Consider the following 14,181-nt stretch of genomic DNA (forward strand, 5'->3'; position numbering starts at 1 on the left):
TCTCTGTTTCTCTCTCTACCCTCTCTCTCTCTCTCTCTTGTTCTCTCTCTCTCTCCTTTCTCTCTCTCTGTTTATCTCTCTCTCTCTCCCCTCTCTCTTGCTCTCTCTCTCTCTCCTTTCTCTCTCTCTGTTTCTCTCCCTCTCGGTTTTCCTTCCTTTCTCTACCTCTCCTTACTCTCTCTCCCCTCTCTTTCTCTCTCTGTTTCTCTCTCTCTTTCTCTGTTTTCATTCCTTGCTCTCTCTCTCTCTCTCTCTCTCTCTCCTTTCTCTCTCTATCTCTCTCTCCCTCTCGGTTTTCCTTCCTTCCTTTCTCTCTCTCTCCTTTCTCTCTCTCTGTTTCTCTCCCTATCGGTTTTCCTTCCTTTCTCTCTCTCCCGCGTCTCTCTCTGTTTCTCTCCCTCTCGGTTTTCCCTCCTTTCTCTCTCTCTCCTTACTCTCTCTCCCCTCTCTTTCTCTCTCTGTTTTTCTCTCTCTTTCTCTGTTTTCATTCCTTGCTCTCTCTCTCCCTCTCTCTCTCTCCTTTCTCTCTCTCTCTCTCCCTCTCGGTTTTCCTTCCTTTCTCTCTCTCTCCTTTCTCTCTCTCTGTTTCTCTCCCTCTCGGTTTTCCTTTCTCTCTCTCTCCTTTCTCTCTCTCTTTTTCTCTCCCTCTCGGTTTTCCTTTCTCTCTCTCTCCTTTCTCTCTCTCTCTCTCTCTCTCTCTCTCTCTCTCTCTCCTTTCTCTCTCTCTCTTTTTCTCTTCCTCTCGGTTTTCCTTCCTTTCTCTCTCTCTCCTTTCTCTCTCTCTCTTTCTCTCTTCCTCTCGGTTTTCCTTCCTTTCTCTCTCTCTCCTTTCTCTCTCTCTGTTTCTCTCCCTCTCGGTTTTCCTTCATTTCTCTCTCCCGTGTCTCTCTCTCTCAGGTGGAGATCAACGTGCCCTCCCTCCCCTCCGTCGGGCAGGCAGACCGTCTGCACTGTGTGTTCCCCTCCTATATGAGTGAGGCTACCATGGCCTCTGGCCAGGTCACCTGTGCCCTGCCCAACCCTGTCTCTTTACCATCTACACCTGAACACCAGGGTAGGACCACACTCACTGTAGTACGGGTCAGGAGTTTTTCCTGACCTGGAAAACTCAGGGCCCTGGGTATACACTCAGAGACAAAAAGGTGCTATCTAGAACCTAAAAGGGTTCTTTGTCTGGAGAACCCCTTGAAGAGCCCTTTTTGGTTCTAGGTAGAACCCTTTTGAGTTTCATCAAGAACCCTTTCCACAGAGGAACCATTTTTTTCTAAGACTGTTGGCTGTAACTACCTATGGACCAGAGTATTTCCTTGTCATGTCATGTAGTCAGGAAATACTCCTGGCCCTATATAGCTATATCTCACTGAGCTGTGTATGTTATGTGGATTTCACAGCAACCTGTATCTTCACCAATCACAAGGACACTCTGCTCCTCTCTGTTCCTCTCTGCTCCTGTCTGCTCCTCTCTGTTCCTCTCTGCTCCTGTCTGTTCCTCTCTGCTCCTCTCTGTTCCTCTCTGCTCCTGTCTGTTCCTCTCTGCTCCTCTCTGTGCCTCTCTGCTCCTGTCTGTTCCTCTCTGCTCCTCTTTGTTCCTCTCTGCTCCTGTCTGTTCCTCTCTGCTCCTGTCTGTTCCTCTCTGCTCCTCCCTGTTCTTCTCTGCTCTTGTCTGTTCCTCTCTGCTCCTCTTTGTGCCTCTGCTCCTGTCTGTTCCTCTCTGCTCCTCTCTGTTCCTCTCTGCTCCTGTCTTCTCCTCTCTGCTCCTGTCTGTTCCTCTCTGCTCCTCTCTGTTCCTCTCTGCTCCTGTCTTCTCCTCTCTGCTCCTGTCTGTTCCTCTCTGCTCCTCTCTGTTCCTCTCTGCTCCTGTCTGTTCCTCTCTGCTCCTCTTTGTGCCTCTCTGCTCTTCTCTGCTCCTGTCTGTTCCTCTCTGCTCCTGTCTGTTCCTCTCTGCTCCTGTCTGTTCCTCTCTGCTCCTCTTTGTGCCTCTCTGCTCCTCTCTGTTCCTCTCTGCTCCTCTTTGTGCCTCTCTGCGCCCGTAGATTTCGTGGCGGTGCCCATTAAGATCTTTGTGAACGAGTCGGTGGAGCTTGCCACCAGGGAGTTCAAGTTCTACAACTGTTCAGCCACTGTGAGGAAAGCAGAAAACACACCGTGAGTTAACTCTCTGTACTCCACTCTCTCTTCCCCACTCTCTGTACCGCACTCTCTCTACCCCACTCTCTGTACTGCACTCTCTCTACCCCACTCTCTCTACTCCACTCTCTCTACCTTACTCTCTGTACTGCACTCTCTGTACTGCACTCTCTCTACCCCACTCTCTGTACCGCACTCTCTCTACCCCACTCTCTGTACTGCACTCTCTCTACTCCACTCTCTCTACCCCACTCTCTCTACTCCACTCTCGCTACCCCACTCTCTGTACTGCACTCTCTCTACCCCATTCTCTCTACCCCACTCTCTCTACTCCACTCTCTCTACTCCACTCGCTCTACCCCACTCTCTGTACTGCACTCTCTCTACCCCACTCTCTCTACCCCACTCTCTGTACCGCACTCTCTCTACCCCACTCTCTCTACCCCACTCTCTGTACTGCACTCTCTCTATCCCACTCTCTCAACCCCACTCTCTGTACTGCACTCTCTCTTCCCCACTGTCTGTACTGCACTCTCTCTACCCCACTCTCTCTACTCCACTCTCTCTACCCCACTCTCTCTACTGCACTCTCTCTACCCCCCTCTCTCTACCCCACTCTCTCTACCCCACTCTCTGTACTCCACTCTCTCTACCCCACTCTCTGTACTGCACTCTCTCTACCCCACTCTCTGTACTGCACTCTCTCTACTCCACTCTCTCTACCCCACTCTCTCTACTCCACTCTCTCTACCCCACTCTCTCTACTGCACTCTCTCTACCCCACTCTCTCTACCCCACTCTCTGTACTCCACTCTCTCTACCCCACTCTCTGTACTGCACTCTCTCTACCCCACTCTCTCTACCCCACTCTCTACTCCACTCTCTCTACCCCACTCTCTGTACTGCACTCTCTCTACCCACTCTCTGTACCCCACTCTCTCTACCCCACACTCTCTCCCCCACTCTCTCTCCCCCACTCTCTCTACCCCACTCTCTGTACTCCACTGTCTGTACTGTACTCTCTCTACCCCACTCTCTCTACTCCACTCTCTCTACTCCACTCTCTCAACCCCACTCTCTGTACTGCACTCTCTCTTCCCCACTGTCTGTACTGCACTCTCTCTACCCCACTCTCTCTACCCCACTCTCTCTACCCCACTCTCTGTACTCCACTCTCTCTACCCCACTCTCTGTACTGCACTCTCTCTACCCCACTCTCTCTACCCCACTCTCTCTACCTCACTCTCTCTACTGCACTCTCTGTACTGCACTCTCTCTACCCCACTCTCTGTACCCCACTCTCTCTACCCCACACTCTCTCTCCCACTCTCTCTCCCCCACTCTCTCTACCCCACTCTCTCTACCCCACTCTCTGTACTCCACTGTCTGTACTGTACTCTCTCTACCCCACTCTCTCTACTCCACTCTCTCTACCCCACTCTCTGTACTCCACTCTCTCTACCCCACTCTCTGTACTGCACTCTCTGTACTGCACTCTCTCTACCCCACTTTCTGTACTGCACTCTCTCTACCCCACTCTCTCTACCTCACTCTCTGTACTGCACTCTCTCTACCCCACTCTCTGTACTGCACTCTCTGTACTCCACTCTCTCTATTCCACTCTCTCTACCCCACTCTCTCTACCTCACTCTCTCTACCTCACTCTCTGTACTCCACTCTCTCTATTCCACTCTCTCTACCTCACTCTCTGTACTCCACTCTCTCTATTCCACTCTCTCTACCCCACTCTCTCTACCTCACTCTCTCTACCTCACTCTCTGTACTCCACTCTCTCTATTCCACTCTCTCTACCTCACTCTCTGTACTCCACTCTCTCTATTCCACTCTCTCTACCTCACTCTCTGTACTCCACTCTCTCTATTTCACTCTCTCTACCTCACTCTCTGTACTCCACTCTCTCTATTCCACTCTCTCTACCCCACTCTCTCTACCTCACTCTCTCTACCTCACTCTCTGTACTCCACTCTCTCTATTCCACTCTCTCTACCTCACTCTCTGTACTCCACTCTCTCTATTCCACTCTCTCTACCTCACTCTCTGTACTCCACTCTCTCTATTCCACTCTCTCTACCCCACTCTCTCTACCTCACTCTCTCTACCTCACTCTCTGTACTCCACTCTCTCTATTCCACTCTACCTCACTCTCTGTACTCCACTCTCTCTACCCCACTCTCTCTACCTCACTCTCTCTACCTCACTCTCTGTACTCCACTCTCTCTACCCCACTCTCTCTACCTCACTCTCTCTACCTCACTCTCTGTACTCCACTCTCTCTATTCCACTCTCTCTACCCCACTCTCTCTACCTCACTCTCTGGGCTCATTGTGCTGACAACTTTGATGGAAAGGAATAGCAGCATGTGAACAAGGTGAAGGGTTCTGCTCCTGTGGGTAAACTGTGATTCATGATACTGGGATTGAATGCATCTCTTGCATTCTGACCTTTTTTTTTATTACCAACCTGCAGGAAATGACTACAGTTTCCTTTTTCATTCATCAAGAAATACAAGTCCATCTCCAACATATGTGTTTTCTTCCATGGCTGCTTCCTGTGTTGTTTTTTCACCCGGAGGAAAAGCACGTGATAAATGAGCTTTGTTTATTGGAAGGTGGAGAGACATGTTTACCATCAACAACATGGGTACAGCTACAGGAATACTGTCACAGTTTTTTTAATTGAGTGCGCCTCCCGGGCTGTGGGCGTGTGTCCTAGGTGTATGTCGTGTGTGGCCAGTCCATGGGGCTGCCAGTGGAACACACAGGACCACACCTGCCAGGACGTGGATGGTACAGTGTCGGGCCCTCAGATCATCAAACACAGACAGGTAGGTGCTCCGTTAAACGGGTTCAAATGCATTACGGTTCGTTAGAGCCTTTGCATGGCATGTCAACAGATCCGTCAGAGAGCTGACAAGTGATCCGTCTGGATGAGAGTTTGTCTGCTGAAGTTCAAAAATGCAATTGCTCTGACATGTTCATCTCTGAAATTGGCATTTCATTTTCGTCTCTGTTTAGGGAGCGAAGTGTCCCCAGTTTGAAAACCCTGACCCTGTGCTCATTCCTGTTGGGCTCAAAACCACCATCAGCTTCGAGGGCATCAATCTGGATGTGTACCAGGTAAATGACATGTTTAAATATTTGATATCGCTGTTATATTAGGTTTACATTTAGACACTCCTAGAATCTATGGAAGTTCAGAAGAACAGCGGGCACTAGTTAGTGGTGAATCCGACGATAGTCGCGTTGAGTTGAACCCTTTTGTTCCTGAGCATGTACACAACTAACCCTCTCCTCCTCTGCAGGACCGGACATTCACCATCGGCACGGAGCTGATGAGGAGCTTGAAGGAGGACGTCAGGTCTGAAGACGGGCCTTTCTACAGTTTCAGCGGTTTTAATGTGCGTCAGTACTGCTTATTGACCCACACCTTGTCAATAGTAGCTTTCACTTCACTCTGTCTTGATGGGGTGAAGGGTTCATAAGGTGTTGCTTGGTTGGGATGTTGTAATGTATGGTCACTTTACCTGGTTTGTGTCAGTCAGTTTGATATTATAGCACCCCCCCATGGACAAAAACCCCACAGTTATTTTGTTGTTTATATCCTCAAACTGTGCGTTTTCTGTGATTGGAAAACGTCTTTGAAACGGTACTTATTCCGACATCTTCTGCTGTTTCTGAATGGTTGCCGATGTGTATAAGTCACGAAGATAACTTTTCTCTGGCATATTTTGGAGATGTGTCATTAATCACTGGATTAATAGGTCGTTTGTGTTCCCGTCTCTAGTTTTCCTTCGACAAGTCACAGGAAACCAACGTTCTGTTCTACGTGAAGGACAAAGAGACGGGCAGGAAGATAGACAGCACGCTGAATGGTAAGTGGTACATGCAAATATGCAACCGTGTTGACCCGAGGTGGAAAAGTACCCAATTGTCCTCGTAAAAGTAAAGATGCCTTAATAGAAAATGACTCAAGTAAAAGTGAAAGTCACCCAGTAAAATACTACTTGAGTAAAAAATCGAGAAGTATTTGGTTTTAAATATACTTAAGTATCAAAAGTAAAAGCATAAATCATTTCACATTCATTATATTAAACAAACCAGACAGCACATTTTTCTAGTTTTTTAAATAATTTATAATAATTGATTTAATTTATAACATAATTTACAAATGAAGCATGTGTGTTTAGTGAGTCTGCCAGATCAGAGGCAGTAGATGACCAGGGATGTTCTCTTGACCATTTTCCTGTATTGCTAAGCATTCAATATGTAACTAGTACTTTTGGGTGTCAGGGAAAATGTATGCAGTAAAAAGTACATTATTTTCTTTAGGAACGTAAGTGAAGTAAAAGTAGAAGCTGTCAAAAATATAAACACTGAAGTAAAGTACAGATACCCCCCAAAAAACGAATTTGTACTTAAAAACTTTACACCACTGCTGTTTACAACATCCCAAAGGACTATGTGGACATAAACGACAATATGGGAAGCCTTATTTGCCAAAGTGAAACATTAATACATTGACACATTTACCGACATACTCTTTGCCATCGTCTAAGTGAATTAGTCCAAAACCATCGTTGTACTACTGATGGCCCAGTGTCATGCAAATGAAATGACAGAATAGTCCCTAGTATCCTACAGCTCTCCTCTTCCTTCACAGTGACCCTATATAACTGCTCACTGGGCCGGGAGGATTGCAGCCTGTGTAAGAACGCTGCTCCTAAGTACAGTTGCGTGTGGTGCGCCAAGAGAAAGTCGTGCGTCTATGAGAAGCTGTGTATTGACCAGGCCACAGAGGACCCGCAGGACACCGAGTGCCCTGACCCACAGATCACTGACGTGAGTAACACACCTGTCTTTGAACCTGCAACAAAATCGACTATTGATTATCACCGACTGACTAGACATTTTGATGTTCACTTCGATGATTGGTCTTATTTCATCCCCCAGTAGCTACTGACAATGAGGTCTGTTCAATGGCTGTCGAATGCCCACACGCGAAAGGGGCGCCTCTGATCAATTGTCAATTCTAAAGGCTGGGCTACAGTCCCGAACACAGTCTTTCACAGACTGCGGGGTCGCATTCTGCACGAGTTTGTGTCTTATTTCAAGGTGCTACTCTGCAAACGACTGTGTACACTTTCATCCAAAAGCGTCCGGGTACTGCATAGTAACCTCTAAGCCTGCCATCTTAAACCTGTTCCCCAATCCCCCTCTCAGATCATCCCTCGCTACGGACCCGTGAAGGGGGGCATCTCTGTCACCATCAAGGGCTCCAACCTGGGCATCCACAAGGATGACATCAAGGCCGTCAGTGTGGTGGGGGTCCCCTGCATACACCAGGAGGACCGATACGCTGTCTCCACCAGGTAAACACACCAAATGGCCCCCTATTCCCTTTATAGTGTACTGCTTTAGACCAGCGCTCCACGGGACACACCCGCAGCCTCTGAGTGTGTGTAGATGGGCGACAGAAGTGGTTGTACCATGGCGCGTTGTGTGTTCTGTCGTATACTGTGGGCTACCCAAATGTACACGAGCCCTCAAATGTCTTCCTTCCTCCCGGGTCTCTAGTGTGGTGTGCGAGATCGGCCCCTTGGACCCGCTGAGCACCAACTGGGGGCCGGTGGAGGTGGAGCTGGAGGGAGGGAAGAGAGGAACGTCCTCCGTTTTCTTCACATACCGGGTAGCTAACCTACCGCATGTCTTCACTTCAATCACAGTCCTACACTTCTGGATGGGAGGGCGGACTCATGAAGTGTCTACCCGATTTGGTTATGTTATCGCCATTGTTTTATTTTCAATTTCCCAGCTATGCAGACGCTGTATTAAAGAGCCCCTTTATCAGTACGCATGAAGGGCATGACATTTAAGTGTAATAATGTTCTGTGAATAAGCTACTCTGGTACTGCCACATTACACTGGCAGGTAATGCCCAGAACGATAAGACGGAATTGAGTTTTGTATATTATAGTTGTGTGTATTATTTTAGAATGTGCGATACGCCGCTTCCATTTCCTCTGGTGCCTTAACAGGGTACGCTGGAGCAATTTGACTGTCTTTCTTTATATCTCACACGGCTAAAGCTTCCCCACAGGGGACCGCTCCGCCTAACTGTTTACTCAGCAAATTGAAGGAAATGCGTGTGGGGTTGGGTGTGTGTGTGTGTGTGTGTGTGTGCATTTTGAAAGCCTTGTGAGGGGAAGAAATGAGACATGAATAGGATGACAGGGCGTGTTTTCTTACATGATCCTCCAGGACCCCATAGCCAGCTCGGTTCACCCCGACAAGGGCTCCAAGGCCGGGGGCATGGTCATCACCATCTCTGGCTCCAACCTGGACACAGCCACCAGGGAGGACGTCAGCGTCACCGTCGGCGGGGTGGTGTGCACTGTGTAAGTACTGCTGCATCCTGGGAAAGTGTGTACAGATCTAGCAAGCAGGGTTGATGTATTGAAAAAGACCTTCATGAAAAAGACCTTCTTGGCCATGATTTTCTTTAACAAGAAAGCCCAGTAATTACCTAGCTGTCATGGTTCTGCCATGTCTCCTGTGCACCGTGACCCCTGTTGACCCCTAGTTCTGAGTGGTCTGTGTCCCTGGCTGACTATGTCCCTGGCTGTGTCCTTGTCTGCAGGGAGACTTTCGGTGCAAACATCACCTGCAGGATGGGAGAGTACCGGGCAGACAAGGTCCCCTCTGACCTGCTCATGGTCACGGTAAAGTATGGGAAGAGCACCACCACGGCCGTCCCCACAGCCTTCCAGTTCTGGGAGAACCCCACTATCCTGGACCACCACCCCAAGGGAAGCTTTGTGTGGTGAGTATCAGACCTCTAGAGACAAGAAGCTATTATAGAGGCGTCCACTTTGTCTCACATCAACTAGCAAGACAACTCCATCTGCACTGAGACGTGATGCGTTAGAATGATGCCACCTGTCGTAAGACAATGAAAGCTTCCCTAGTGTAGTTAAATGGCATTCAATTTCCAACACACCTGGCTCCCTCTCCTGACAACAGTTTGTAGCATCAATGTCAAATCAAATCAATGTCAAGTCAGAATTTGTCCCATCCACCGATGGTCCTTCCACCACATATGGACGGTTAAATGTGTAGACCTTACCATGAAATTCTTGCTTACACGCCCTTAACCAACAATGCAGTTCAAGAAATAGAGTTAAGAAAATATTGACTAAATTAACTGAAGTTAAAAAAAAAATTAGAATAACAAGTAACACAAGAAAATGACATAAGAATAACAATAGTGAGGCGCTATACAGGGGGTACAGATTAGTTGAGGTAATTTGTAAAGTAACGATGTGTAGATAATATCAGCGAGTAGCAGCAGTGTAAAAACAATATTAATAGTCCGGGTGGCAATTTGATTAATGTCTCAGTTGTGTTATAGCTTGGGGGTAGAAGCTGTTAAGGAGCTTTTCGGTCAAAGACTTGGTACTGCTTGCCGTGCGGTAACAGAGAGAACAGTCTATGACTTGAGTGACTGGAGTCTTTGATAATTTTTTGGGCCTTCCTCTGACACCACCTGGTATAGAGGTCTGGGATGTCAGGAAGCTTGGCCCCAGTGATGTACCCTCTGTAACAACTTACGGTCAGATGCCGAGCAGTTGCCATACCAGGCAGTGCAGCTGTAGAACTTTCTGAGGATCTGGGGACCCATGCCAAATCTTTTCAGTCTCCTGGGGGGGAAAAGGTGTTGTCATGCCCTCTTCACAACTGTCTTGGTGTGTTTGGACCATGATAGTTTGTTGTGGACACCAAGGAACTTGAAACTCTCGACCCGCTCCACTTCAGCCTCGTCGATGTTAATGGGGGTCTGTTTGGCCCTCCTTTTCCTATAGGCAATGATCATCTCTTTTGTTATTCTCACATTGAGGGAGAGGTTGTTGTCCTGGCACCAAACTGCCAATTCTTTGACTTCCTCCCTATAGGCTGTCTCATCGTTGTCGGTGATCAGGCACAGGGACTATGATGGTCTGTTTGAAACATGTAGGTATTACAGACTCGATCAGGGAGAGTTTGAAAATGTCAATGAAGACACTTGCCAGTTGGTCTGTGCATGCTTTGAGTACACATCCTGGTAATTTGTCTGGCCCCACACCTTTTGAATGTTGACCTGTTTAAAGGTCTTGCTCACATCGGCTACGGAGAGCGTGATCACACAGTCGCCCGGAACAGCTGGTGCTCTCATGCATGCTTCAGTGTTGCTTGCCTCGAAGCAAGCATAAAAGGCATTTAGCTCGTCTGGTAGGCTCGCGTCACTGGGCAGCTCGCGGCTGGGTTTCCCTTTATAATATTTTTCAAGCCCTGCAACATCCGACGAGAGTCTGAGCCGGTGTAGTAGGATTCAATCTTAGTCCTGTATTAACGCTTTGCCTGTTTGCCACAGCAGGATTTATTATATGTGTCCGTTTTAGTGTCCCGCTCCTTGAAAGAGGTAGCTATAGCCTTTAGCTCGGTGCGGATGTTGCCTATAATCCATTGCTTCTGGTTGCAATGGTACGGTCACTGTGGAGACGACATCGTCGATGCACTTATTGAAGAGTGCTGATGAAGAGAGAGTTGATTAAGCCGGTGACTGAGGTGGTATGCTCCTCAATGCCATTGGATGAATCCCGGAACATATTCCAGTCTGTGCTAGCAAAACAGTCCTGTAGCATAGCATCTGCGTCATCTGACCACTTCCGTATTGACAGAGTCACTTGTACTTCCTGCTTTAGTTTTTGCTTGTAAGCAGGAATCAGGAGGATAGAATTATGGTCAGATTTGCCAAATGGAGGTCGAGGGAGAGCTTTGTACTCGTCTCTGTGTCTGGGTTAAAGGTGGTCTCGAGTTTTTCTCCTCTGGTTACACAGGAATGCTGGTAGAAATGAGATAAAATGGATTTAATGTGATATCTCTTCTGTTGGATGAAATGTGAATGTGATCCCCTCCATGGGTTGAAACCATTAATTTCACCCCTTTGTTTCCGGTGATGTTGTTTCAGTGGTGGAAGGACCATCGTGGTGACAGGATCCGGGTTTGACCTCATCCAGAACGCCATTATGAGGGTCCAGGCCTCGGCAGACGAGTGGTCCGGCATGACTCCTACTGAGGTATGGATTCATCTCTCTCTTTCTCTCTCGTTCTCTTTCTCTGCCTCTCTGTTTCACTATCTCTCCACCGCTGGCAGTATATCAGGTTATATGTCAATCAAACCTCAGCCCTAAATCTAAATCCTAAACCACCCCTCTGTCGCAACCACATATGGACGGTTAAATTACTCCCCATAAACTAACTTTCAGTGATCAGGAAGAAAGATGCCATAGGCCTGCATTACTGCCTCATTATAGACCATAATTCCTTAAACCTGGAAGATTGCATCAAAAAAAGCTCTGATTCCTCCAGAAATAATCAAGCGAGTTTGACTTAATGTCACACAGTCCACCCAGAGCTACTGTAGGGGCTTTGCAGACGCAGACTCCTGCCCCCTGATGCCTTGGGCGGGATAAGCAGCAATTTTATGCATTTCATTTAGAGTCTATATTGAATAGAGGAATTAAGGTTCCAGCTGATGATGTGGTTAAGCAGCTTTGATCTGTTCTGCTCCTCTCCCTCTCTCCCTGGGTGGCAGGGACTTGAGGCTGGGGTCTTAGGGGAAACCCCACAAACTGGTGGCTGGTAAAGTTGACTTATTAAAGACCTCGTGTGGTTGAAATCACAATCTTTCCATGGTAATATTCGGTATATTCTGGCCGTTCTGAACTGTATACAACTACCCTTCATGTTGCTGGACCCCAGGAAGAGTAGCTGCTGCTTTGGCAGATCCTGAATCAATACAAATTCAAGCTCAACATTTAATGTAGGCCCATAGTGGTTCTAAAATGTATGTGTCTTGGAATGTGCATAGTGTGATGGTTAAAGACTAAAGCCATTATGTTGTTTTTCACCTCTGTATATGTACAGGAGCAGTATGGAATCCAGGGCGGTCTCACCCTAAACAAAATAAGCACATGGCATCTTTTTAATTCTGTGGGTCTCACCTCTCCTCCTCTCCTGCTCCTCTCATCGTCCCCCAGTACCTCCAGGAGGCTCTGAATAAGAACGACACGGTTCTCCGGTTCCTGTCCCCTGCCGTCAACAGGTCCTCTGAGACCCAGGTGTTCAGGACCTTCATCCAGCTGGACAACTGGGTGAGGGAGCTCAAGCCCTTCGACTACCACCCCAACCCTGCCTTCAACCCCCTCACCAAGAAGATCATCACTGAGACCTCCATCATCATTGTCACTGTGAGTATGTTGCACTCGAAATGAGGAAATGAAAAGACTGTGTTTTGATTTGGGCCAGGAGTTTTTTTCCTGGCCCATGTGAGCTGACCTAGTATACAGTGCATTCATAAAGTGTACAGACCCCTTGACTTTTTCCACATTTTGTAACGTTACAGCCTTGTTTTAAAATGGATTAAATTAATTATTTGCCTCATCAATCTACACGCAATACCCCATAATGACAAAGTAAAAACAGGTACCTTATTTACATACGTATTCAGACCCTTTGCTATAAGACTCGAAATTGAGCTCAGGTGCATCCTGTTTCCATTGAGCATCCTTGAGATGTTTCTACAAATGGACACTCTGACAGAGCTCCAGAGTTCCTCTGTGGAGATGGGAGAACCTTCCAGAAGGACAACCATCTCTGCAGCACTCCACCAATCAGGCCTTTATGGTAGAGTGGCCAGACGGAAGCCACTCCTCATTTAAAGGCACATGACAGCCCACTTGGAGTTTGACAAAAGGCACCTAAAGGACCCTCAGACCATGAGAAATAAGATTCTCTGGTCTGATGAAACCAAGATTGAACTCTTTGGCCTGAATACCAAGCATCACGTCTGGAGGAACCCTGGCACCATCCCTACGGTGAAGCGTGGTGGTGGCAGCATCATATGGTGGGGATGTTTTTCCATGGCAGGGAACTGGGAGACTAGTCAGGTACAGAGCGATCCTTGATGAAAACCTGCTCCAGAGCGCTTAGGACCTCAGGCTAGGGTGAAGGTTCACCTGTCCAACGGGACAACGACCCTAAGCGCACAGCCAGGACAATGCTAGAGTGGCTTCGGGACAAGTCTCTGAATGTCCTTAAATGGCCCAGCCAGAGCCCGGACTTGAACCCAATCTAATATCTCCAGAGAGACCTGAAAATAATTGTGCAGCGACACTCCCCATCCAACCTGATCTTGAGAGGATCTGCAGAGAAGAATGGGAGGAACTTCCCAAATACAGGTGTGCCAAGCTTATAGCATCATAACCAAGAAGACTCAAGGCTGTAATCACTGCCAATGGTGCTTCAACAAAGTACTGAGTAAAGGGTCTGAATACTTATGTAAATGTGATATGGGGTATTGTGTGTAGATTGATGAGGAAAAATACCCAATTGAATTATTTTTAGAGTAAGGCTGTGTCGTGATATTGTATTAGTTAATGTGACGACTGTTGTTCATCGAATTATTAAAGTTTCTAATTGCGTGATTAACTGAATCAAGCAATTATTAACTCATTAACCTGGGGCACCATGGGAAAACTAGTTTTTATTGAGTTTCTATTTCCCAAATTAACTCAAAGAATATCAGAATATCGATTTTACAACAGCCGCTAATTAACCAGTTGCCTCTACCAATCTCGTTCTGAACGTCATATAGCCCGTGAATCTGCACGGACCCGGGTCTCACCAATGAGTTCATACCACAACAATCTTAGTTGAATATTTATTTACTATAAAGCTAAAATTATGATAAAAGATACATATAGACAAAACACATTATAGGCTATTGATTAGAACTCAGTACAATGGGCCAACACACTATGGCGCGTGTTACCCACAATGGGGATTTCAAAAGAGAGAGAAAAAAGAAAGTACACAAGAGAAATATACATTTGGGTAAATTTGTCAGCTATGCTTATTCTAACCCTAGCCTTGCCACAAACTGCCGCTCTTATGGGTCAGAATATAATGATGTAATTACGTGGGGATGATCTCAGAG

At 47.3% G+C, this 14,181-nt stretch overlaps 1 protein-coding gene across 2 annotated transcripts in view; it reads left to right on the forward strand.

The window, feature by feature from the left end:
• The window catches only part of plxnb2b (plexin b2b), a 182,727-nt gene that overhangs the window by 146,729 nt on the left and 21,817 nt on the right, over positions 1 to 14,181 (forward strand). For both annotated transcript variants that reach the window (XM_042301429.1, XM_042301428.1), the window contains 13 exons: positions 898 to 1,054; positions 2,034 to 2,145; positions 4,861 to 4,972; positions 5,163 to 5,264; positions 5,450 to 5,545; positions 5,932 to 6,019; positions 6,808 to 6,986; positions 7,368 to 7,516; positions 7,722 to 7,833; positions 8,406 to 8,542; positions 8,785 to 8,967; positions 11,152 to 11,260; positions 12,224 to 12,433. In XM_042301429.1, the coding sequence (XP_042157363.1) occupies positions 898 to 1,054; positions 2,034 to 2,145; positions 4,861 to 4,972; positions 5,163 to 5,264; positions 5,450 to 5,545; positions 5,932 to 6,019; positions 6,808 to 6,986; positions 7,368 to 7,516; positions 7,722 to 7,833; positions 8,406 to 8,542; positions 8,785 to 8,967; positions 11,152 to 11,260; positions 12,224 to 12,433 (1,746 nt within the window). The remainder of the gene's footprint in view (positions 1 to 897; positions 1,055 to 2,033; positions 2,146 to 4,860; positions 4,973 to 5,162; positions 5,265 to 5,449; positions 5,546 to 5,931; positions 6,020 to 6,807; positions 6,987 to 7,367; positions 7,517 to 7,721; positions 7,834 to 8,405; positions 8,543 to 8,784; positions 8,968 to 11,151; positions 11,261 to 12,223; positions 12,434 to 14,181) is intronic.

Source organism: Oncorhynchus tshawytscha, linkage group LG19, assembly GCF_018296145.1.
Source record: "Oncorhynchus tshawytscha isolate Ot180627B linkage group LG19, Otsh_v2.0, whole genome shotgun sequence".
Taxonomy (NCBI): Eukaryota; Metazoa; Chordata; class Actinopteri; order Salmoniformes; family Salmonidae; genus Oncorhynchus; species Oncorhynchus tshawytscha.